This window comes from Bos indicus x Bos taurus, chromosome 22 (genome assembly GCF_003369695.1).
Source record: "Bos indicus x Bos taurus breed Angus x Brahman F1 hybrid chromosome 22, Bos_hybrid_MaternalHap_v2.0, whole genome shotgun sequence".
NCBI lineage: Eukaryota > Metazoa > Chordata > Mammalia > Artiodactyla > Bovidae > Bos > Bos indicus x Bos taurus.
Window position 1 is genome coordinate 14,482,104 of NC_040097.1, and position 26,279 is coordinate 14,508,382.

Here is a 26,279-nt window from a genome sequence, read left to right on the forward strand (position 1 = left end):
CTGTCATCTAGTCAGCCAAGCTACCACTCACAAAGGCTGGGCACTTTTGAAATGCTCTGTAAAACTGAAAGTTGAAGTACAGAATTGGTATCACAGTGGGCACAATCTTGGGATTTCAGCAAGCTGTACATACTAACATACATAGTATATAATGTTACATGCTAACAAGCAGATGTTTAAAACAAACCCTAAAAAGAGTGCTTACAGTATATTCTGAATTGGCATGCTCCTGACTTTATTCTCCATGTGTACAAAACCTCCTTGATTTTATTACATAGCACAATCTGTATCCATTAGACTCATTCAAACTAAATTCATCTAGATTTTGAAAGAGATGTTACTCATCACATATTCTGTTGCCCATAACTGTGTTTGTAAAAGGTTGCTCTGCCAACTCCTTTGGGCTTATATTCGGAAGCACTATCCATGTTTGAAGGTAAGAGAGGTTGACCATCCTAGAATCTCATGCCTACCTTGTGTGTGTTTTTAGGAAATCTCTTCTGTGGTCTGTATTTAGTTTCAATTTCTCAGAGTAAATATGGAGATCCATAAGTGGGCAGAAGCTTATCCTATAGGTTCTTTCTGGTGGTGCAGAATAAACTCTCATTTTAAGAGGCTTCCTGAACCTAAGATCTCATGCTTCTGAAGTCTCGTGGGTACACATAGCCCTCTGAGGTGTTTTTCAGTTTGTACTTGTTTCTTTCCGCAGTTCAACCACACTGGACAAGGAAGCATCTGCAGCCAGGCCATTATGCTCATCACTGACGGGGCAGTGGACACCTATGACACGATCTTTGCCAAGTACAACTGGCCAGATCGAAAGGTAAGTCGATGTTGATGACATCATGGTACCATCATCTGTGGAGGATCTCTGTTGCATTATTACCTCCAGCTTGTCCATGGATAAGTACCCCGTGTGGACTTCATCTCATAATGGCCTATGGTTTCTCAGCCTTGTGCTTTCTGGTTGACCAACACAGAATACTATGGCTTTCCTTGTTTTCAAAATGAAACTTTTTTTGGTAGCGAGAAGAAACCCATGTAGAAGTGTTCAATGTGTTCAGTGAAAAGAGTCACTGTGAGGTGTGCTGTGTCCATGATGGACAGTGCTTCTCTTTGTTGGTGTTTTCCATGGAGCCAGAGCTGCGTGCTGAACCCAGCACCTATAGAATGGGGAAGGCAACCGTGTGGCCCTGTAGCCACTTCCTCTGTTTCCATGTTCCTGTAGTTCCTTCCTGTACCCTCATTGCCATCCAGAATCTCCTCTTCATCCCCCAGTGCCGTTGCTTACTCTTGTCAAAGCTTGTCTCTTCTCTACTCAAATTCTTTTTTATTTTCAAGTTAAGATTTATTTATTTGATAAACCCATATGTTAGGATGTCCGTGACAGATATCAATGTTTTTGGTGTCTTTTGAGTGCCTTAACCCAGAGGTTCTTCAAGCTGTTAGCCAGTTTGAATTCCCTATGGAGAGCTTTTAAATTATGGATCCTGTTGTACACTTACAGAGTCAGAATTTCTGAGGATGTGGCCCAGGATTCCATGTTTTTATTAAGCACCTCAGGTAGACACCAGTCAGCAGATTGGTAGCTGGTGATCACTATCTCAACTAAATGGTGAAGTCTGAGCAAGAAATAGAGGTTCATCAGAGAGGGCGCTAGCCTGTAAGTATCACAAAGGCCCTTTCCTATCCTTCGTGTCAGTGGCATGACTCTGACTGTCTCTGTAGGGGCATGAGACTGTTTAGACCAAGTCTGTTTTGCTTCTTCAACTTTGTATGTTTAATTTCTGGGAATTGAGCTAACCACACGCACAGCAGAAAGAAACAGAAGACGAATGACAACTGTGCACTCAACTGTATCGGGAAAGCATGCACGCTTGAGGCACTGTGAGTTGGCACTCCTTGTTCCTTTAGTTGTTCTCGGTCGTCTTTGGTAACACAGTCGTCTCACCTCACCAAGCACGGCTCTGGTGCTTTAAGATGCATATGTTTTGTAGAATGTGCTCCCCAAATGGGTAACATCTCCTTCCCTTGTTGCTCAGCCTTAGAGACAGCTGTTATTTCTGAAGCTGGAGAGAAAACTAGCTGTTCGGGGCTTGCTGAGAGTAGGGGGGCCTCTGGCCTGGCACCTGCCTGAGGGATATCCAGGAATAAGTATGGCTGAATGCAGCTCTCATAATAAACACTGACTTTAGAGTTCAGTAGTTGAATAAGACGGACGTTCACTGTTGGAAAGTGATTTAAGAGATATTTCAGGTGATGATTTCCAGGGAAAGGTAGAGGACAGAGTTAATTCCTGATAAATGTACATGATGCCGAGGAGGGGGCATGCTGTTTACACTTGCACACCCACAGCGCATGACGTTGCTGAGCACGTGGCCACTACCTAGTAATGCACAGCCCTAAGGCGTGGCCGCGTGACTGAGGAGCCTGGGGGCACAGCGCCAGTAAACGTGGTGGGGCTGCGGATGCGTCGTCCTCAAATAAGTTGTCCACAGGTGCCATGACATCTCACGCCATGCTGAAGGGTAGTTTACATTATTTGGGACCATCTTAAATAAAAGAATGAAGTAAATGGGCCTTTTAATAACCAGCTCCATTAACAGCAAATGTATTAACATGTGAGATTTATATGCTAAATCACATGAATCCCTCTTGCTTGGTGACAAGTGATGGATAGCTGTAGCAGGAATATTGAAATTTAAACATCCTATCCTTACTTGCTGGAAGAGGCATAGGATGAAGGCTGCAAAATTGTAACTCTTCAGACAAAAAAGGAATTTCATCATCTTTCCAAAGAAACAGTGTTGACTTCAGGCCAGGTACTTTCTTGGATTAATTAGAACCAGGGTCCTGCAAATTTCAGCCTTCCATGAAGCAGTTTGATCTACTTATGAAGCATTATCAAGCAGAGGCAGACTTTCTGTAGCAAGAGGGCCTTTCTAATCTATGATTAGAAATTAATAGCAGGATCCTTCTCCTCCTGCTCCATTCTGGAGCATTCCATGACATTCATATGCATATACATTCATCTTCTTGATGACTTCTCTGTGAAGGTGCAGGTAATACATTTGTATAAAATGGCAATGTGATTTGTTACTGTGTTAAAGTGAGATGCTGCATCATGTCTAAGCGGTCATCCTTCTCTATTATTTTGAATGTTAGGTATTTAGTAGAGGGTTGTGTTGTGCTGTTGTTTGCTATCTTCAAAATTATAGAAACAGGAAATGGTTCAGGAGAGAGTAAAATGATCTTAAGGCTGGAACCTGATTCCTATAACATAGTGATTCTTAAACTTTGGTGAGAATACGAATCATCTGGAGGGCTTGTTCCAACATAGATTGCTCACCCCCAGCTCCAGAGATTCTGATTCAGTTGGGCTGGTGGGGCCTGAGAACATCCATTTCAAACAAGTTTGCAGGTGATGTGAATGGTACTGGTGGGCAAACCGCACTGGGGAACTAGTGCTGTAGAAATAGCCCAAGGGATAGGGTTTGGTTACTTGGTGGGCTCTGCCACTTTTGCTTCCCTGTGTTTACCTTTTGTTGTTGTTTAGTTAGTAAGTTGTGTCCAACTCTTTGTGGCCCCATGGATTGCAGCATGCCAGAGTCCTCAGTCCTCTCTTGCTTTTTCCCAGAGTTTGCTCAAATTCATGTCCACTGAGTCAGTGACGTTATCCAGCCATCTCATCCCCTGTCGCCACCTTCTCCTCCTGCCTTCAATCTTTCCCAGCATCACAGTCTTTTCCAATGAGTTGGCTCTTTGCAAAGGTGACCGAAGTATTGGAGTTTCAGCCTCAGTCCTTCCAATGAATACTAAGGGTTGATTCCCTTGAAGATTGACTGGTTCAGTCTCCTTGCAGTCCACGGGGCTCTCAGAGAGTCTTCTCCAGCCAGCACCATAATTCGGAAGCACCATTTCTCCAGCGCTCAGCTTTCTTTATGGTCCAACTCTCACATCCATATATGACTACTGGAAATTGGCTATCCAGACCTTTGTTGGCAAAGTGATGTCTCTGCTTTTTAATATACTGTCTAGATTTATCATAGCTCTCCTTCCAAGGAGGAGGTGTCTTTTAATTTCATGGCTGCAGTCACCACTTCAGTAATTTTAGAGTCCAAGAAAAGAAAATCTATTTAATGCTTTCACTTTTTCCCCTTTTATTTGCCATGAAGTTATGAGACTGGATGCCATGATCTTAGTTTTTTGAATGTTAAGTTTTAAGCCAGCCTTTTCACTCTCCTCTTTCACCCTCATCAAGAGGCTCTTAAGTTCCTCTTCACTTTTTGCCATTATCGTGGTATCATCTGTATATCTGAATTTGTTGCTATTTCTCCTGGCAATCTTTATTAAAGCTTGTGATTCATCCAGCCACAAGCGTCTATTCCCTCAGTCAAATCCAGTGCACAGGTATGTGTTTCTTGGCTCATACTTTGTTTAAAAAATTGTCAGTTACTGATTATCATTTTAAAATTGGAGACAGAATAGTAATATTAATACTATTAAAGTTTTAGTTTCACAAAGATGTACACATGGCACTTTGGAGTCAACATTCTCATATGGCAAAAAATGACTGGAATTGAAGAATGGCTGCCCCATCAAATGGCAAATGTCTGGTTCTTTTGGCCGTGGTCTTCATCATGCTCCATTATTTCCTCTCAGCCCACTTCACTTGACTGCTTTACATACCCATAGGTACAGAATTCTGGACCACTGCTCTGGATTAGCACAGGCATGGTCTAGATTACCCAGCCTCTAGCTGTTTGTTTCTTTCTCTTAGGCCTGCCATAAACTTTCCCTTCTCTTCTGTAGCCAGATGCCATCTTGTCTTTACCTGAGTTTTACACGTCACCCTCCCTCAGAACCAAAAAGGGGTGTGTATAGCTTCAAATCCAACACTGCAATCACCTCTGGGCCTGGTTTTTCATCTTCGTTGGTTTGATAAGTCCTTGAGGAGAGGTTCTGGATCTCTGACCAGTCCCATCACTGTGCTCCATTCTGTCCCTGCTGAAGTGTGGCATTGAGTCCCTAGAGTAGTCTCATGATTCCTGCCCATTGGTGTTTATGCCCTGTCTGAGCGCCTCACCTGGAGTGTGGGTGGGACCTGTGACTTGTTTCTAAACAAGAGAATATGGTAAAGGTTAGAGAATCTTGCAGATATAATCAAGGTCTCAAGCCAGTTGATTTTTAGCTAATTAAGAGGAATATTGTCAGGAGTAGGCCTAACTTTATTGAAAACCCCTAAGAGAGAGATTGGACACTCCCTAAGGGCAGGAGACTCCTTGCTGATTTGATGAAATAAACAGCTGTTAGGAGAATTCTGTGTGTCAAAGAACTGGGGGCAGTCTGCCTCTAGCCAACAGCCGGCAAAAGTCTGGGCCCTCAGTGTTAGTCACAAGGAATTAAATCCTGTCAACAGTCTGGCTGAGTTTGGAGGCAGATTCTCTCCCATTGGAGCCTCCAGATGAATTCCTGGATTGCAGCCTTATGAAATGATGAACAGAAGATTCAGCAAAGCCATCCCCAGACTTCAGACCCACAGAAACTGTAACATTACCAATGTTTGCTGTTTTAAGCCACAGCATGTGTGTCACTTATTATGCAGTAATAGAAAGCTATTTGAAGAAGCAAGGTGAAGGGAGAAAGGAAAGAGAATCATCTCATGGTAGCAGTGCTATGAAACATCCCCAAACTTAATGGTCTAAAATAGCAATCTATCATTCCTTTCAATTTTGTGGGTTAACTAGGTGGTGATTCTGCTCCCCATGGTGTCAGGTGGGGTCAGTGAGGAAGTTGTGTTAATTTGTGAGCGTGGTAGGGCTGCCTTGGTTCTCCTCTCCAAAGGCTTTCTCTCCATGCTATGTCTGACCCTCCAGGAGACCCTGTGAGTCTTCTCTCTTCGGTACAGTATCCTGGACTTGCTTACCATATGGCAGTCAGATTCCAAGAAAGAAAAGCAAAAAGAAGTGGGATGCACTTGTGTTTGTCATGTTTTAATGCTCAACCTAGGCATCATATTGAAAAGCAGAGACATTACTCTGCCAACAAAGGTCCGTCTAGTCAAGGCTATGGTTTTTCCAGTGGTCATGTATGGATGTGAGAATTGGACTGTGAAGAAAGCTGAGCACTGAAGAATTGATGCTTTTGAACTGTGGTTCTGGAGAAGATTCTGAGAGTCCCTTGGACTGCAAGGAGATCCAACCAGTCCATCCTAAAGGAGACCAGTCCTGGGTATTCATTGGAAGGACTGATGCTGAGGCTGAAACTCCAATACTTTGGCCACCTCATGCGAAGAGTTGACTCATTGGAAAAGACCCTGATGCTGGGAGGGATTGGGGGCAGGAATAGAAGGGGACCACAGAGGATGGGATGGCTGGATGGCATCACTGACTCGATGCATATGAATTTGGGTGAACTTTGGGAGTTGGTGATGGACAGGGAGGCCTGGTGTGCTGCAATTCATGGGGTCACAAAGAATCAGACACTACTGAGTGACTGAACTGAACTGAATGCTTCCTAACCTGGGCCTTGTGCAAGGCAACTGCTTAGTAAAACATTATAGGATGAATTGGAAGAAGGAAGGCATTAATGGTGATTTAGCTTTAAGTCTATGAAGGCAACATCATGATCGCCTACGTAATGTGTCCCTTGCCAGTGTGTTATTTCTGGAAGCAGAAATGAGGAATTATTTATCCACTTATTGGATGCCATTTACTTTTAGCTAATATCCATTGGTTAGTGGCTGAATGGCAGCTTTACACGCTTGGAATAAAATATGAACTCTTCAGTATGAAAGGGACTCATTCCAGGATCTGCTCAAGAAATAAAGCTGCCTACATTTCTACATTTAAATTAGAAAAATGGCTATGCCTGCCATCTATGTAGTTGCTCTTCCAAATGAACTTTAAAAAAAAGAAAAAAGTCATGGAATTATTAGTCATTACCTCCCATGATGTATAAGACAGAGTGGACAGGTAAGAAAATGGTGAGTTAGTGATTTGAAAAAGAGGTTGGCAAACTGTGGCCAGCTGCCTGCTTTGGGAGGTTCTTGAGTTAGCAATGATTTTCACATTTTTAAATGGGAAAAAAATAACTAAAGGAGAAGAATATTTCATGATTTTTGAAAATTATATGACATTAACTCTTTATTATCTGTAAAAAAATATTGTTGTAAGAGTTATGCCCATTTGATTACACAATCATCTGTTGCTGAAAAGTTGAATAGCTGTGGCAGAGACCATCTGACCTGCAAAGTCTGAAATAGTCATTATCTGGCCTTTTAAGAATATGTTTTCCAACCCTTGATCTGAAGGAATCTTTGAGGAAATTTAGACCAGCAAGTATATGGTTGAGAGTCATTGCGATGCCTTTAGAAGTATATACGTTGGCTGAATTCAACAGAAGATGATAATGGCGAGTTCTTCCTGCCTTTCCATTGCTTTTGTTCTACTCAAATAAATAGATGAGCCACTTGATAGGAGAGTTGATGGCATATACTTCTCTCTGTGCTGTAGGTATCTCTCCCCCAAATGTGATGTGCCCCTTTCTTTTCTGTCATGAGGCTGTTTCTGTCCTTCCTTGCTCCTGACTTCTCCTTCAGTGCTGCCCAGGGCTGGGGCACAGTACACCGTGATCTGGTGGTTCAGAAGGAGAGGCAGTGGCGGGTACACAGCCTGGGGCTGCACCCAGTGCCCAGAATGTCAGATCTTCATAAACGTGACATGTAACTGCCCCTCAAACCCCCTTTTGGTTGTGACATGGCACATGGCAGAGTGTCACATCTTGGTCACTGAAGCAACAAAGGAGACACCCTAGAGAGGATCAGATTCCCCTTTTACCGAGACCCAGGAAACTAGAGACTCCCTGAATCCAAATGAAATGGAATTCATGGAATCCCTGACACTGTGGGGTCAGAATGCACCCACTCTGGTTTCACACCTCTTATTTTGCTCTGTGTTATTCTTCAGGGAGAAAGATTTGGCTGCAACTGTCACCTAACAACCATGTCTTAACTCCCTTCTGCTGTAGGTAAACTGTGAAACCCTGCCTGGGTGTGCAGTGCAGACCCTTCTGTACATGTTAGGTGTCACCATGCCATCTGTCATGTGAGTCTGTGATGAGAAACACAGGTTGCTCAGTTTACTTCCCCTTCCCAGGTCTCCATCAATAAGAGAATGTTTTAAACCAATTTCCTGTGCTTAAATATATAAAACAAAATGAATTCTTATTGAATGCTCTCAGGTACCACTCTGAATACTTTTTGTGCACTTAATTCTCACAGAAACCCCGTAAGGTAGGTTCTGTTCCTATCCTGTTTTCAAAACTGGGGGAAACCGAGACAGCAAGAGGCTCCATAATTAACTCAGGATTCCATAACCAATCTGATGGAGCTGAAATGACAACCCAGCAGTTGAACACTCAGGCTGAGCCCTTAACCAGGATGCACACAACTTGAAGGCAAAAGTACAACAAAATGTCCTCATGTCAGAGAAAGAGTTGTCCACACTGAGGACTCTGTCATCAGGGCAATGAGTTTGTCTCCTTGGCCTTCCCATCCCCAAGTGTGGGAGAATCTGCAGAGTGTCAGAGCTTTGGGGACCTCCGAGCCCACTGGGGCCTCAGGCAGAAAGTAAGTGCAGGGCCAGTTGTGCAGCCTCAGAAGAGGCTGTCTGGGTGTACTACCTAAATGATTTTCTTCTTCTGAAAGCACAGGGCAACCTCAAATGTGGATGCTACTTCAGTTATGAGTGTCATGTGTTTTATTTTTTACCAGAACAAAAGTGGGGGTGGTAGCTATGAGGCCCCTTGAGAGACAGCCAGGACTCCAGGTCCTTCGAGGATGCCTGATGGGGCTACAAGGAGGTATAGGCACAAGCAGCTTTTGGTTTGAGCTTTTGGTGAAGGGAGGCCCTTGATCATAAAATGATTTGGGGAGGGACCTGGCTTTGGAAAACTTTTGAAAACTGTTGGAAATCCATATTCTTTGAGTTCGTGTCTATCACCTGGAACTCTTGGGAGTTTTGCCCCAGACCTCCCTCCCTTGGCATAATTTGGGAGCTAAGGCATCAACCAGATGGGTCCTAGTGGCCTTGGAGGAGCTGAAGGATTTAGCTGCCTCAGTACCTCTGGGGTGGTTTTGGAAAGCTCAGGAATCCCTCTCTCCTCTTTGGGGTGTGGGGGTGGGGGGCAGATGCCAGTCTGGAGAGCAGAATTCCTGAGCTGAGTGAAGAGTGAGGGCTTATCCCTTTAAGAATGCCAGCCCTGAAATAATCTTAAGTGATTTGGAAGGAAGGTTTTGTTCTTTCTTTTTCCTAAACTGCTTTGTTCCCTTTGACTTTCAAATGATTTTACAAAGCCCCTCCCATCTGTTTTTGCCTTCCTTTGAGCCTTTAAGAGGAGCAGGGGTTTTCCTGAAACCACAGGCAACTGGGAAAGGAGTTAAATCCCACTGCTCTTAGAGGAGGGGTCTCGACAGTCTCTTCCCACCCCACCGGCACTCAGGCTCTGTCATTCTTTATCCCATAGAACCACTTAAGGTGGGGGCTTAGGGTGGCAAGGGGCTGTTCGAAGGGGAAGTGACAGGGAGTAGCCATATTGGGGAGGGCGGGGGAGTGGTGCAGCAGTTCATTTTTATTGAAGACCTTCTGTGTTCCAGGCCAGTGGACCAGAGCCCAGAAGTATGGAGCTGACATGATAGCTCCAAGGAGATCTCAGAGAGCAAATAACAGATTACAGATAAAAAGTGAGAAGACCAGTAATTAGACATATTCTGAAGAGACAAACAAAGGCCAGAGACAAGAGTAATGGGGTGGCCAAGGGAGCCCTCTTTAAGCAGAGTGCATATAGGGAAAGGAGCTGGGTAGGAAGGGTAGAGGAACAGTAGTTTCAAAGGCCCTGATGAGGAGAAGTTGTGTGTGTGTGTGTGTGTGTGTGTGTGTGTGTGTGTGTGTGTGTGTGTGAGAAGCTGGGTAAAGAGCAGCTGGCTAGAGCCTGGTGGGCTGGGGCTGTGTCAGAGCTGGTGGGGTACTGGTAGGACAAGTCAGGGCCAGCTCCTCTGGCCTGTGGTTGGCACAGTAAGAGTTGGGATTGTGCTGCAAGGCCAGTGGGGAGTCATTGCAGGCTCCTGAGCAGAGGAGAGACATGCTCTGGTTGTCCTCAGAAGCTTCCTCTGGCTACTGTATGGGAGTCAGTCTATGAGGCGTGGACATGGGCTGGGCATGCAGCTTGGGTACCAGCTCTCTTCACCATAAATAATGTGAGTGGATGTCCATGAAGGTAGTCGACTTTTAAAAATTCCTATGGAAGTCCCCAGCTGCTCCTGTTTCTTACTGCTTGTTCACTTCAGGGCTTAGTCGGGTGGTTACATTTCTCTGTTCCCTCCCTCCCTGACTAAAGTCACATTTGGTCTGAACGTTTTGGGTGAGTTTGTGTCGTTGCTGTATTTTCTCAAGGGTGATCAATCCTACAGCTGTCTTGGGAAAATAGCAGGACCATTCATTTCTCGTGGTCAGTCAGTGGTATGACAGGGAAAGACATTCCTAGTCACCATGGTGAGAGCTCATGCAGGCCCTCCTCACTGCTGAAGGGAGAGTCGAAACGGTTCACTGTCTCCCAGTTTATTTTTAATTACTTCTGCTGGTACTAGACATCCTGTGATTCCTGCAAGAACACGATGAGACAAGTTAGGAACCAAGTCTAGTGATGCGTGCCTGCTGCCAGCCATCGCAAAAGCGTTTTTTGTCGGGGACTCAGAACAGCTGTGTGGGCACCTCCCCTGCTGCTACCAGTGCTGTTTTTCTGTGTGGGCTCCGGTGGGGACCTTGGCCTCCGCCCAGACACTACTGTCTTCAGAAGGCAGGTGGGCAGTCAGTGCACATTCCCGAGTGACCCCCACACCCTCCTGAAAATGGCTGTCCTGTAGCTACTCTTCAGGTAGTCCATCTCTGCTCCCCATGCTGAATGCAGACTCAAACACTTCAGTTGGTTTTGTCATTTAATTTTTAGCTCTGCCCTATGTGTAGACACACTTTATTACCATCCTTATGTCATAGGTGAGGGATCGCAGGCTCAGAGGGGTTAAGTCACTGGCCCCAGAGCCTACCACTCTGAAGCTGGGGATCTTGATCATCATCTACATCAAATTGTTCACACCTGTACTTGAAAACTGAGGGTTGAGTGGTTGGGGGAACTTTAAAAATGTTTCCTTGGTTCCGTTCTCTGTAGGCCCAGCTCTTGGACTGGCATTTTGATAGGTGGCTCATAGACCCGCCTCTGCTCTGAGAAGCTGGGCCCACTGAGAAATGCCACTTACCTGGTTTGTGTGCCCAGTGGATCAGGCAGGGTCCAATCAGGAATAGAAATCCCCAGTTATTTTAGCAGAGAGCATTTAACGTTAAGAATTAGTAAGCAGAAAAGGCAAACAGTTTAGGGTATCATGGAAATCACTACTGCCCTTTGGCTGGTGGGAGAGGAGAGGAGTGGGAAGGGGAAGAGAAGGTCATTATTAAAACTTAGAAACTTGGAAGAAAGGACTCAGAAGGCTGGGACCAGGCCTCTGAGGAGGACACACTGGCTTGGAGATACTTGGGTCCTGGGGAAGCTTTGGCCAGGTTGAGCCCATCTTGCCTGTTCATCAGCTCACCCGTGAGCTGTTACCCACTTTCCTTCATTTCCTTTATAGGCTGAGCCAGGAAGGGCACTTAGCAACATCAAAAAGAGATGCTCTGGTGTGCTGGGATTAGGGGTGACGCGGCATGGTGGCCAGCATGCTTATCCACCCCTGTTGTTCTCATACATGCATATAAATTACAGTCAAACGACATTTCTTCTTAATCCTCAGGTAGATTGGTTTCACTGGAAGTAGGCATTCCAGAACCTATTGTCTACGCAGCAGCCAGACACTATGGAAACTGGAGGCCGATTGTGCCAGTGAAGCTTCAAATGTCTGCTTGCTCCCCACTCTTTGCCAAGTTTAAGCCAGAGTGCCAGTAGAGTCCCTCAAGGCCTGGTTTGGTGGATGCCCATTCATTGTGACCTCGGCTCTACTCTGTTTCTTCACACAGCCCCCTGCTCACAGCCTTTGGATGTCTGCAATTCCTGTGCCCTCAGCCTGGGGCAGTCTGCCCCCAGATTTCCACATTGTCTCACTCCTCACTTTCATGATGTCCTTGCCTAGACATACCTTTTCAATGAGAGCCACCCTGACTACTTGATTTAAAGTTACCCATGGCCGTGAACTCCAGCAGTCTTAGTTACTGCTTTCCTTTCAGTGATAGGTTTTTCATCTTGTATTATATTAGGTAAACATCACAAGGAAATGAAGTAACTGTGGGAATTGTTCCATCCATCAGAAGCAGAACTTGATCCCAAAACTCACCAGGAAGAATTCTCAATCCCAAACCTGAGCCTGAGCCGTGTACCTCCTGGTACTTTTTGCTTGTTTTATGTTGATAGGTCGTTATCCCAGAGGAGCCCTTTGCATTTTTAGCTATTGATACAGAGAAATCACCTTTATGACTCAGAAATGAAACTCCTTCTTCCAGTAGATTCTTTGAAATCCAATATTCTCCATTGGCTGACCCTTGCATTACCCCTTCAAACATCTGGGGATAAAACCTGAGATTCCCAATGCCAAATGATTTTGGCCATTGACCTGTTATCCTTCTGACTATTGTTTTAGTCACTAAGTCGTGTCCAACTCTTTGCGACCATGTGGACCGTAGCCCACCAGATTCCTCTGTCCATGAGATTTCCCAGGGAAGAATACTGCATTGGGTTGCTATTTCCTTCTCCAGGGCATCTTTCCAACACAGGAATTGAACCCGTGTCTCCTGCATTGGCAAGCAGATTGTTTACCACTGAGCCACCAGGCAAGCCCATCTGTCTGACTACCTTAATCATTTCTATAAAAAGTACAATGGGAGGAGATTTATAGGATTTAGTGAATATGTCCCATCACTACAACCCTGCTCTTTAGAACCTTCTCTTGGCTCAGAGCCTCTGTAGGAGCCTTTCTGCTCCTTCCCAAGGTCTTCACATTGAAAGATTTGGTCCTATCTTCTTCACTCCTTGGAGAGTCTCATCTACAAAACAGAACAGCTGATGATGGTGACTGATAAGGCAGACTTATATAAACTGCATGCTACCTGTCTAGCAGGAAGTCTGCTGCCTGATGTGCCTTATTAGAAAGCCAAGAGGCCTAAGTGGAAATCGCACTGGAATGCCAACAGGACTGGAGATGTACAGGGAAGAATAGCTACGTGACTTCACAGCCTTCTGGGACCACATCAAGCCCTGGAATGGTGCCTTCTGATATGAAGAGGGTTGAGAGTCCCTTGGACTGCAAGGAGATCCAACCAGTCCATCCTAAAGGAGATCAGTCCTGGGTGTTCTTTGGAAGGAATGATGCTAAAGCTGAAACTCCAGCACTTTGGCTACCTCATGTGAAGAGTTGACTCATTAGAAAAGACTCTGATGCTGGGAGGGATTGGGGGCAGGAGGAGAAGGGGACGACAGAGTATGAGATGGCTGGATGGCATCACTGACTCGATGGACATGAGTCTGAGTGGACTCCGGGAGTTGGTGATGGACAGGGAGGCCTGGCGTGCTGCAATTCATGGGGTCGCAAAGAGTCGGACACGACTTAGAGACTGAACTGAACCTGGTAAGGGGCAGGGATCTGGAGCTGTTTGGGTCAGAGCCTGAATTTTTGGCACTCTCAATCCTTGGTTCTGTGAATCTGATCCTCAGAACTCATGGCTTTTAAGATTTGGATCATTTTAATTCTGCTTTCAGGTGATTTGTTTCTGTACCTCAATGGGACAGAGACAAGAAGTGATGGTTTTAGAATTTTGAAGGAGAGTTTTCCAGTTTATACTTCAAACGGAAGGATGTCTATATGAGCCAAAGAGATACTGAAATGTGTTTTTCCTCCCACAGAATAATTGTCTCAACTTTCCTGAAAGTACTGATCTTTTCCCTTCCTCTGACTTGGAAATGGCCTGTTATGCACTCTTCTCATTAAAAACAACAACAAAAAAATATACTTTAAAGGGGAACTAGCCCTTCAAAAAAAAATCCAGTGAAAGTAATCTTGATCTAGGAATGAACATTTGGCCCTCTGACATCAGGAGAAAGAGATGGAACTCTCTAAGCTTCTAGTTTATAAAATAGCTTTGTAGCTGTTGTAGATTGTTGTAGCTCTTTTCCCGTTTTTTGAAGAACCATTAGAACAGGCATGTGACAATTCCTTATGGTCCGTGGAATAGAATGGGACAAACTTCTCCAGGAAGGCAGTACGAATGAGACAGGATCCCTGAAAAGATCTAAATAGGACCTGAGACATCAGAATGCAAAAGTGTTTGAGATGAGTCTTCCTGACCTTTCTTGAAGAGTGTCTGTCTGCTTTGTTGTGGCCGTTGTCTTCATTGACTTAATTAAAAAACTTGTAGTTGCAGCCAACCACTGTCTGTTCTCCCATTGCCTCTGAGATCTGCCAGTTCATGGAGGGCAGGAGAGCTCTGTGAGCCCGAGTCCCGAGCTCATGAAGGGGTTGGCTTGTTGCAGGAACAGTGCAGGGTCTGCTGTCGTCCTCAGCCTAGCTGAGACTGAGGAGTGAGAGTGAACTGGTTTAGCCACCCCTCTTGTCACCCAGCTTCTCCACATTCTCTGTGCAGTGACTTGGCCTTCGAGCTGCTGGGACTTTGATCAACCTGTGGCAGAGGGTTTGTGTGAAACCTGTCCTGGTTTCCTTTTTTTACAAACACTAGTGGGATCTGGAATTGATCCCAGATAATACATCTGCCTCTTAATTTCACTTCAGAGGGGCAGGATGACAAGAAAGGCGATGAAGACAACTAAATGCATTTATGATTTATGCCCCCTGTGATAAATCAATGGATGATTTCTCCCCAAAATGTGGTCACTGCCTGGCTAACTCATACCAGCTGACACATCTGTGAGATGCATAAGGTAATAGCGGCTGAGCCCCCTCCTTGCCATGTGCATGCCAGGCCTCGAACTCCATACCCCGAGGATGGGAAGGTGGACATGTGAGAGAGGGGGTTGTCTACACACAGGAGGATGCTGCTTCGCTGCCACCTTTTTTTCTCTCTGGGTCTGTGTTTCCCCTTCTTGTGGCCCTAATGGTGCAGCTTTGTTCAGCCAGTCCTTGGTTCATCTCCAGCATTCCTTACTATGCTTGCCTTTCTCTGTAGTGAGTTAGATTTTTCCATTTCCTAAAGGTGATTTGATCAGGCCAGTTCTCACTAGAGTCCCTCAAAGCAAGTGGGGAGAGTGGAAAATCGCATTAACTCTTTCACTCACTCCAGCTGCCTGTGCTGAATCCCAGATGGCAAGGAGGTTCTGTGTCAAGGGCCAGCTGTAGGCCTTTGGAGGCAGCTCTGTGGCCTGCTAGCAGAGAAGGGTGGCATGGGCCCATCTGGCCAGAAAAGGGGCAGGGCCATGACCAGGGGGCAGGCTGCTGTGCACAAGAGGCCAGTGGTGGCCCCCATGCCGTGTCCCCCATCCTTTTCCTTTGCGCTTTCTTTGTATCCCAAAGGCCCTACCTTTCCTTTCTGGACTTGGAAAGTTGTATCTACATGTTCCAAAATAGACTGTCATTAGAAATTTCAAAAGTCTATTGAACCATTTTTGGCTGCTTGGCAGTCACATAGCAGCTGGATGACTTACTTCCCCACCTTCTTTTTTTTTTTAAAGCATCATCTGAAGCTAATTTATCCAGGAGTAACTTGGGCTTTGGGGGAAAATGTCACATTCATTTTATAAGTTACCTGCAAATGAAATGAGAGGTTGTGCCTTTCATTTTCCTCTTGTTGAAAAATGTCTTTGTTACTCCATTTTTCCCTTTCTTGAGAAACACTCTGGGTTGCCATTTGAAGAGTTATGCAACATTATTTTCCTTACCTTGCTTTTTGGAAAAAAGTGCCAAAGTCATTTCCTGGGCCTGGACTGGGAGATGCAATCCCCTTTAGATGGGAAAAGGCAGATAAGAGGGTCCAGAAACTGACGCTTTCTCCTGGAGACAGCAAGATCGCTGATATTCCTTATCAGAGTGAAAGCGCAGCATGGAGGGCTGGCTAGAGATGGAGGTGCTGGCTGTACGCTGGGAAGTGTGAGGCTTCAGCTGGAGTCCCTGGTGCTGGGACCAGATCTCCCTGCCTCATACAGACAATGTATAGAAAGGGGAAAAAAGTAAGCCAGCTAGTACAGGTTGTTCATTTGATGTCTCTGCTGATACCTCATATTACTGTTGCCCCGGCCAGAAATAATATACCTGCAGCTGTGTTTCTGTGGGACAATGGGGACATCTAATAATATATCAGGATAATCTAAGCTGCCTTTTCTCCAGTGAGGCCCCAAGGGGAAGATATATACTCTACCTTTATGTTATCCAGTGATACTAATCAGAAACCATTGCTGTGGAAACAGCTTGTCCAGTTTGGTCCCTTTCTAATGGGAAATCATAAATTAAAACAGAGCTTGATAGACTCAGCTTAATGCCAAAGTGAAATCCTCACATATTTTGTTGGCTGTTACATAATTAGTTGACTTCTCAAAGGAGTTCTAATTATGCCTATGGAATAAGCACAAGATAATGAAATGCATTCATCTCTCTGGCAAGCCGTCTGTCGCTCAGTACTGAGCTCTTGAATCAGTCCTCTGGGGTTTTCCTAGCTCGACCAACGAAGCTTTATTTACAGCCACAGAACTTGGAAGTGAAATACAAACTTATTTTATCATGTACTTCTTTTTTTTCCCTGTAAGAAAATCAGTTTTCCTTAGCTTTATATACTGCATAAATAGCCATGTGTAAAGTAGCTGTAGTAATCCCAAAACATTGATTCACCCTCTTCCCCAGTGCCTTACTATGGTTCATAATCCCACAAAAACTGCCAGAGACAGAGGGAAAAGGCCAAAGGGAATAAGTTATTTGACTCTGAATTTCATTATCTGTAACATTAATACTTAGTAAAAGAGTTGGAGAGATGGATGGATAGATAGATGGGTGTGTGAGTGGATGGTTGGATGAGATGGCAAATGTGTATTTGAGCAGATGGATGCATTTTTAATCAGGAAGGGATATAGATAGAAAAGAACTAACTCAGAAAAGTCTACTTTTGGATATATTATCGTGGATTTGATTGTTAGAGAAAATTATGAGGAAAAAGAGGGAATTTATAGCAATAAATTAGGTATAATTAAAAAATAGAGTGGGTCAATTAAACATAGAATACCTTGAATTCCTTTTTTTTTTTCATGGTGAGTCATCAGCATGTGACTAAGAGGGGAAATACCCTAGTCTTCATTCTTTCTTCACACACAAATGCTAAAAGTAATATCTAATCAAGTGCGAACAGCCTGAAGAGTTCAGGAGGCCAGGATCTACAAGCAGGAGTGCTTCTAGGGTGTTTGGTCCTACATTCTGGGGATGGAGAACCATAAAGTCAGGATGTGGATATGGCTCCACCGTTTCTCAAGGAGGCATCCTCAGCCTTTTGCTGTTTTGAATTACAGTGGCAAAATCTCAGTCACTGTTTACTGAGATTTATTTCTCAGGTATAGAGTTGTACTCTGAGCTCACTCTTGGCGTTTGCTTTGCATTAAAAGGAAGTTCTTTGTCTTTTAGATTGCAAACAAAATCATCCTGTTTCTTCTGATATTACAAACATAAGTATCTTCTGAAAACCTGCCCAGATTGCTGCAGTGGTCATTTGAGCCACTTGACGCAGTGAGGAGGACCCCGGAAGGGAACTTATACCATTGATAAGGAACCACTCCGTTGTGTGCTTGCTGTTAACGTTCTTTTAAGACTGCCGTGGGCTGCAAGACCCTGAAGGGGTCTGGCATCTTTCTCTCCCAGACTTCACTGCAAACCTGGCCTTTTTTGTGCCAAGACACCTCTCATTCTTCCTAAGAGGGCATTTGCAGATACTACTCCATCTCAGGAGATAAAGAGGTTTTAACATGTGTCCTAGTTTGTATTCTTTTGTCTTGCTTTTATGTAGGGCAGTGTTTCTTTCCTTCTGAGCATTAATGTCTGTTTCTTAGATTCTTATCAGTGAAACTGTCTTACTGTTTGACTCCTTCATTAAACTATATGTTCCACACGGAACAGCAGGACCCTCTTCATGGGCATGCTACTGGACTGGCAGTTGCTCAGGGCTTCTCGTTCAGAATGGCTGTAATGCTCTACTATACCATCTTGAAATCCTTTATGCTTTTCTGAACAAGGCTGCTCACAATTTAATTTTGTACTGGGCCCTGCAAATCATATGGAAGGTCCTGGGTTGGAGCCATGTGTTTCTAGCAGATTTCCAGCATGTGGTATATGCTCAACACATATTTTGTAAAGGAATGTTTCAGTGACAAAAGATGGTCTCCTCTCATTAGTGTGTGCAGTATAAAATGCCTAATACCTAATATCAAGTCAGGATGCTATATATTTCCTTGGCAGCTCACTACTTAATCTTATTATTTTCATAAAGTTTGGCAAATGCAACCAAAATTGAATTTAAAAGACATGCATATTATGATCTAAGAAAAAATTGATTATATAAAAGGAAGTATAAAAACGTGCTGGTCTGTTGTTAATTTTTTGTTCTATATTTGAATTTAAAGGGTGATGTTTAGAGAGCCAAAATGCTAATTGTCTTGCAATGAGTGCTGTAATAAGCTGGGACAAACCCTGCATTGAAGAAAATATCCCTCAATGATGGAGGAAGTTTGTTTAAACAGTGACTGGGGTTATTGTGTGGTAAATATAATGCTTTCCCCTATGCAAGGTCAAGGAAATCCCTGAAATAATAATTTTAAAAAAGTCCAGTTTGATCTTTGCATCACATAATTGGGGAGATCTTGCTCTCCCATATAGCAAACTTGGCCAAATGTTTGCTGAGGAGTTCATGGAGAAATGGCAGGCATCCCTGTTTTATACAGTGTGCCCATAAGTTTTCTGTCACTTGTCTGAGTTGGACACGTTTTTTCCATTCTCCCTTGCCCACCCCATAGGTGACTGCCGCAGATTGCAGATTTGGCAGGATTTTCCAGGCTGTGCGGGCACAAGCTGTTAATAAATTAGGTGCACAGAAGTGTGATGGCAAGGCGTTTCCTCCTGGAGTTCATAGGCCTTCCAGAACATTTATGTCTCATTACAGCCGGTACAGCAGTTTATGCCCTAATAAATCAGAGAAGCTTTGCAGAGATGGGCTGGACCATAATGAATCTTTCTGTTAGCATTTTCCCTTTACAGAAGCAAATAATGGAGCAAAACCGCCCCATCTGGCCACTCAGTAAGAGAGAACTCACAGCGGGAGCCATTTGCTCAAGCATGACAAAGGTCACTGCAGGTAGCAAGAGCAAGGGGTGACTGTGAGTGACGAGGTGGAATGAAGCCATTTATGAACCTTTATCACTGTGATTATAGGCATTAACTGGACTGTCAGGGTCCTGTTCTCCCTTCTTGTGATGGGCTCTGGGTCTTCACTGATTTTTCACACTGAATTTCCAGACCTGTTGGATGTTTTGAAGCCATACAAGTAGACACACCGCCAGCCAGCATGGTGTGTGGGCCCATTCACTTTGACGTACATCCTGTTATCTTAATAGGGTGGCCTTTAAGGTAACTGGAAATGGTTGCCAAGCAGAGTAAGGGGAGATGACTGTCTCTCTCTGCCTTCCCTCGCCAGTGCAAGAAGATGTGTGATGAAAGCCAAGTAAATATGAAAATTATTATTAATTATGTGATTAGGAAATCAGCTTGTTTCTGGTGGAGGTTTACTAGGTGTATTACGAAAAAACAGAGAGGGAGATATGATGGCAGGCATCCCCGTTTTATACATTAAAAACAGTGCCTAGAAATAAGTGAGGGATTTGTTTTTGATCATTTATGCATTTTCACAAGAGAACCCAATCCTCCATTTTGGAAGAAAATATCTATCATTCATTCATCTATCTATCATTTCCTTTGTTTCTAGTAACTGGAATTTCTTTTTATTTGGAGGAAAATTTACCTTGTTTTTTCCACCCTAGCTGATCTGAGCTCCTACCCTTTGCAGGGATGTGGAGGAGTTTTGGGTGTGCCTGAGCTTTTTGTTTGTGTTTACTGAGAGGTTTCTGGAAGCCCTTGGGGAAGGGAATATATCTGGCTATTTCTATTCCACAAAGACTTGCTTGGTGCCTCTTAAGTAATCACTTTGCTGCTGGGAAGGCAGAGGAGAAGCAGGAAAGGGAGTGCGCGATTTATCAGAAGTGACAAGGAGAACAGAGCTCCTCCATCAGCTGAGCTCCCCTCATATTTACGTAACACCTTCCTTCCAGAGTTTTCCCCAGCAGATGGTCAGGTGGGGTTCACCGACTCTGCATGGAAATACAGCTGCAAGGGACAGGCACAGGGAATATTTTGGGCTGTCTCCCAGCAGAATTACACAACGGTGCATGGAGGGAGGGAGGAAGATGCAAGGAGGCAAAGTCACTCCCTAGCTAAAGAGGCCCTGAAAATGTGGACTCAGTGCCAAGGGCGGCTTGCAATTCCGGAGGTTGCCAATGCCCAGTTCCCCAAGACTCGGGGAGAGAGTCAAATCCTTGAGGAGTCAGTAACTGACTACAAATGAGTCTGCCCATCTGCTCTGCTGTAATGGGAAAGTTAGTGAGACTTGATGGGGTCACAGAAGGACATGAATGCATTGACTGAGGCGATTGGGCTCTGCTGAGGGCAAAAAGAGCCTACCCTTCAGAGGGAGTCTCCAGGTAAGTGGAAAGTTATCTCGTCCTGCTTTATAAAGATCCCAGAAGCAAATGAGGCACCTGCTCTGCCTGTGACTTGGCTCTGGGACTGCTGAGTCCATATCAGGAGACCCCGTTTGGTACAGGATTTTGAACACACGTGGCTGCTTTTTTTCTTTTTTATGGTTTCCATTTGAAACGACTGAGCCGTAGCAGGTAATTAGCACCTTTGCTCTTGGAACAAGTGGCACTTTTATTGATTGGTTTCTTGACCACTTGGTAGCTCTTAGTAAGAAGCCTACAGAGAGAAGAGCCAATGCTGTGTGTCCCTGGGGATGAGGCCAAGCTGAGAAAACACCCAGAAAACACTCGGTTCAGTGCCCCACCCCCACTGCCATCTTCTAACCCTACCATGCAACTTCTGACCCCACAAAGGGCTTTTTCTTCCCCTGAGATCCTGAACAGATACCAAAACTTGCTCATATATCACATTTCTAGTCTCTAAAATGCGCTGCTATGGACTCTGGCCTCACCTTAGAATACAAATGAAGGGTACAAAGGGTTTGTTGGGAATAGTCTATGCTATCCTAGACCTGAGCATGTTGGTTTTGTAACTCAACATCACATTTATGGCTTGGACAGGACTGTGGATGTGTCCTGGAGATGACAGCTTTGCATAGCCAATATGCCAGCTAAGCCACTTTCAAACTGGGTGATTTTGTGCAAATGCATAAGGCATCTGTGCCTTGGTCTCCTGTGTGTGAATAAGGATGGCTGTGTTAACTCTCCCAGAGTTACGGTGAGGGTTAAAGCAGATGATGCATGTAACGCCATGGCATGGTGGCTTGCACAGAGTGACTACTCAATAGATGATACCTGTGTTGCCAAGGACAGTGACAACACTGCTACTTTGGAAAACCGGAGTCCAAAGCCCTGGAAGCTAGTTTACAGGTGACAGATAATTTTACCTTCGGATGCCATCTTCTGTTGTGTTGAGCAATATTCTAACACTGTGTATGGGTTCAGTGAGAGAACACTGAAGTCAGGGGTATATGCTTAATGAGAGAGAGAATCAAGGCTGATGGTGTTATCACTGATGTTTCACTGCTGCCTTAAATAGCTGTGTAATATAGGAATAAGTTCACCTCTTTTGGACCTATTTTTTTTAACCTGTAACATGAGAAGGTTAGGCCAGATCAGTTTTCTTGAAAGTGTTCAGATAATTTAATGATTACTTTTCCCCACCATGAACTTTTCACCTTCACTGAAATGCAACTCCTTCTGAAGAACCACATTTAAATGATGACTCTTCATGGCTTGAAACAACTTTGGAAAATACCAAAGGTAATATTTGGGAAAGCCTTAATCCTTAACATTTATAAACTCTTCATTCAGAATCTCAACTTTATTTGGAAATCATTCTGATGGGTTTGGCTCACTCTTCAGCTCAGTCACTTCTTTCTCAATATTTGACATTCCTATCTGGAGTGGTCTGCTCTGACGACCTGTCTACAGATTGACATTGCACTTTCTTCTCTCCACTTCATACTCTCTTTGCCTACTCAACCTGTCTAGGCTGCCCAAGAGGCAAAGAAAAGCCCCAGTCTGTCTTTACACTTGCCAGGCCAGCAACCGTGTCTTCCATGGTAGGTGAGGAATAGCAAGAGAAGTGGCCATGATGACACTGGAAATCTAAAGGTTTGTGTTGATTTCTCATTAATAAATAACTTTCACTTTCATGTTATCCCTGAACGTTGTTGAAAACAATATTTTGGTAGCAATAATCCCATGCAGTGACTGTGGGTCATTGGTCTCTTTTAGTAAGCAAAACCTTCGAATGTGCTTGGGACATAGATATGGCCACTGGTGTTCCTTTATTCTGCTGAGTTATTTCCCCAGAGTGAATAAGAAGAGAAGGGAATGTTAGAGGTGAAGAGTGAAAAGGTTAGAGGGATGGAGGTTTGAGGAAAGAAACGGGGGCAACTGTTGCCTCTGGAAAGTTGGACGAATAATTGACCAAGAGTAAAGTGGAAGGATGCCATCAAAGGATAGGATTCCATGCGAGATATTTAGTGACTGAATTAAAGTGAGACTGGTCAACACAGTTGTGTATTTTTCTGCAGGTGTATTTAGCTGCTTGCTTAGCAACACAGAGGAGGTAGAAACTTGGATGTAATCAGGGTTGAGGTGCCAGTTGGATGGAAAGAGAGTTAATGTAATTGAGAGCGGATTCAAAGGAAATGAGCTTTGGAATCTCAGGTGGGTAAGAAGGAAGTGAGGGTAAGAGACAGGTGATAGACAATGGAGGATCAGCTGTTTGGGGCCCAGTGGAGGGAGATGAGCTGGTGGTCTGAGGGTTGAATACACAAAATTGAGATTTTGGAGGTAACTTGGTATTGGCAGTGATCAAGTATGGACAGTGGCAACGATTTTTCATCAGCCTGGACCATTCATGTGCCCTCTTGTTGATGCCATCTCCTGACCTCCTCATCACTCATGAATACTTTGGCACTGGGCTCACTGCCTCCTTCTGGCCATTTTGTTGTCATTCTTGGTGACATTGACATCCACATAGCTGTATCATCTGGTTTCTGAATTCCTTAACACCATCCCTCCCAAAGATGGTCTCCTCTCTCCACTTCCAACACCTACTCCCATGCGTACATCCTAGACTTTGATTCATTTTTTCTTTCTTCCATAGAACCAGTTTAAAGGAACTGTGCTCTTTACACATTATAGAGCTGATTGAAGGAAAAGTAAATTGGAGGTTGGAATGGATGCATTGGTTTCATTGCCAACTTGTGCCTAAGTCTTGGTGTGACCTTGATAGATGCTGACTCTATACCTAGGCATTGTAGGGTTGCTCTGAACCTCTTGCAACAGGATGTATGTTGTAGGCTGGTGAACAGGGGTGTGTGCTGGGACCTACATGCTGGACTGTTTGCAGAACAGAGGAGTTCAAATAAATGAGCCAGGTGGAAGTGGAAATCTGGGAAAATGACCTTTTGCTTCATCTCAATGTCTAGGTCACTGGGATCCATGGGCTGGCAGGAATTCCAATGAGCAGAGACCCAACTCATTTTCTCCAAGGAGTACTCCTGACATTCTGTTAACCAAAGAAGGTCAGAGGAGCACTGCCAGCTGTCTGCCAAAGAGAGGGCAGAGTGAATTAATTAAAACTAAAAATAAACTTTGACTGGAATTGCTCTTGTAGGTGGAGGGAAGATAGATTGGCCAGAGCTAAGAATTTTGAGGCCTTCTCCCTTGCATTTAACTGTGACCCTTAAAATGACCCTGAAAATGAGAAATGGCTTTTGGCATTAGGTAGGTAATGTCCATACTGCATTAGTTCTGGTTCAGTACATTTAGGGAGTTATGGAATTGTTTTTGCTTTTTAAATTCAAATGATGTGTGATCTTTGAGGTAGAAAGGAGTTGACACATACATATGCATGCCCTTGAACACAGCCCCCTGGTTAAATAAATATATGTTTTCCCAAGAACAAAACTTTTCTGATCTACTTTGGGTGAATATGGACAAATATAAAACTTGGTTTTTCTTTTTTGTACCCCTAAATATATAACTTTACATGCTAAACTTAAAACTGTTGAAATGTTGGATGTTCTTGAATGGAAAATAGTAAAAGTACTTGGTTATCATGAGCCTTATAGCCACTTGCCAAAAAGTAAATTCAGCTGGCTTATTTTATACAAGGAAACTTACTTTTGGTGGTTCTACAAAAGGAGAAAGTAAAAAGGAAAGGCAGACCTGAGCATATATGATATCGTCCAAGTTTTCCTCTTTTTTCAAGGCCAAGAGCTATAAATGGCAAGATTAATTTGACATTTGAACTAAGAAAAATTTAGCTCTCATCACCTGAGCTTACAAACCATGATCGTCAATAAAAAGAATTGGCCTCTATTTCAAGACAAATGGATGTAAATTTACTTCAAATAAGCGTCAAGGTTTAACATAAATTCAAAAGCGATGTGTTATTAATTATGGATTATATAGTGTGACTAGATGAAAATTCAATTAATGGCTGAAACAATTATAGTAATGATATTTGAAGAATTGTCTTTTGTATCCAGAGGTTTTTCTTTTTACACTTCTGTCCCAGGAATATGTTAAAAATCACGTTTTATTATTATGAAATACTGTAGCTTTTATCCTAGTCAATTCATTATTTGGGAGGGGAAAAAGTCAAGTCTCTGAACCAAAGTGAATATTGGAATTGTGTTACAGTGTCCAACACTACAGTGGGAGAGTTGAGTTGATTAAGCCTTGGAACAAGGGGAGAAGAGAGAGGAATTTTAGTCTTATTAATAAAAATAGATGTTTATCAGAGATAGAGTAAGAATGATGGGCCACAGTATTTAGAAGTGAAAGTTCAGTTACCTTTAGACTCTTCAGTGATAAATTTGTGATGAGAGAAAGAAATGAAGCAAGATGTAAAAATTTCCGGTTTTCAGAAAAAAAAAAATGATTTTTAAAAAGGAAGGAGTAGGTGTAGGTAGATCTAGATGGGCCTGTTTTTTGAAGATGTTTATTTAATATGATTATCTGAATCTGAGGGATCTGAGAAAATGTCTCATGGCTTAGATCATTGTGGGGAGGGGTCCAAGGGGGCCCTAGGACAGTAGGTTTGCCTCCTATTTTAGATGGGCCCTTCTGATTTGGCTAGAGATTTCCAAGAGTGAAACCTTCCCTGGTGACTCAGACCACAGAGAATCTGCCTGCCTATACAGGAGATCTAGGTTCGATCCCTGGGTCAGGATGATCCCCTGGAGAAGAGAAGGGCTACCTACTCCAGTGTTCTTGCCTGGAGAATTCCATGGACAGAGGAGCCTGGTGGGATACAGTCCACAGAGTTGCAAAGAGTTGGACACAATTGAGCAACTATCACTTCACTTCTAAGAGTAAAGTGGTCTGACCATAGCAGAAGTTAAAGTGCCTTCTCCTGTAAGATTCAGTGACTGTGTGATTTCAAGTTGCTGTTTGTGAAAAAAAATAAGGCAGCAAGAAGGTAGACTGCTGCTGCTGCTGCTAAGTCGCTTCAGTCGTGTCCGACTCTGTGCGACCTCATAGACGGCAGCCCACCAGGCTCCCCCGTCCCTGGGATTCTCCAGGCAAGAATACTGGAGTGGGTTGCCATTTCCTTCTCCAGTGCATGAAAGTGAAAAGTAAAAGTGAAGTCGCTCAGTCGTGTCTGACTCTTAGCGACCCCATGTCCATGGGAGTTTCCAAGCAAGAGTACTGGAGTGGGGTGCCATTGCCTTCTCCGAGAAGGGAGACTACCATTGAAGAATTCAAGAGGGAGAGCGTTTAATAAGAGAGGAGGGACAAAGAGGAAATCCCAGAACTCCAATAATACATGAGGGAAAAGAACAAAATTAAGAGTAAATGAACAAGTTAATTAACTGCATAGAGATTTCCCCATTTGGGAAAATTTGCTTTTTCTTCACATTTAAAAGTATTAATAATAATGTTCCAGGGAATTGAAGACAAAGACACTGACATTACGATCAGATGGGGAA

General features: G+C 43.9%; 1 protein-coding gene across 3 annotated transcripts in view; it reads left to right on the forward strand.

The window, feature by feature from the left end:
• The window catches only part of CACNA2D3 (calcium voltage-gated channel auxiliary subunit alpha2delta 3), a 903,947-nt gene that overhangs the window by 509,480 nt on the left and 368,188 nt on the right, over positions 1-26,279 (forward strand). For all 3 annotated transcript variants that reach the window (XM_027522771.1, XM_027522769.1, XM_027522770.1), the window contains exon 11: positions 710-823. In XM_027522771.1, the coding sequence (XP_027378572.1) occupies positions 710-823 (114 nt within the window). The remainder of the gene's footprint in view (positions 1-709; positions 824-26,279) is intronic.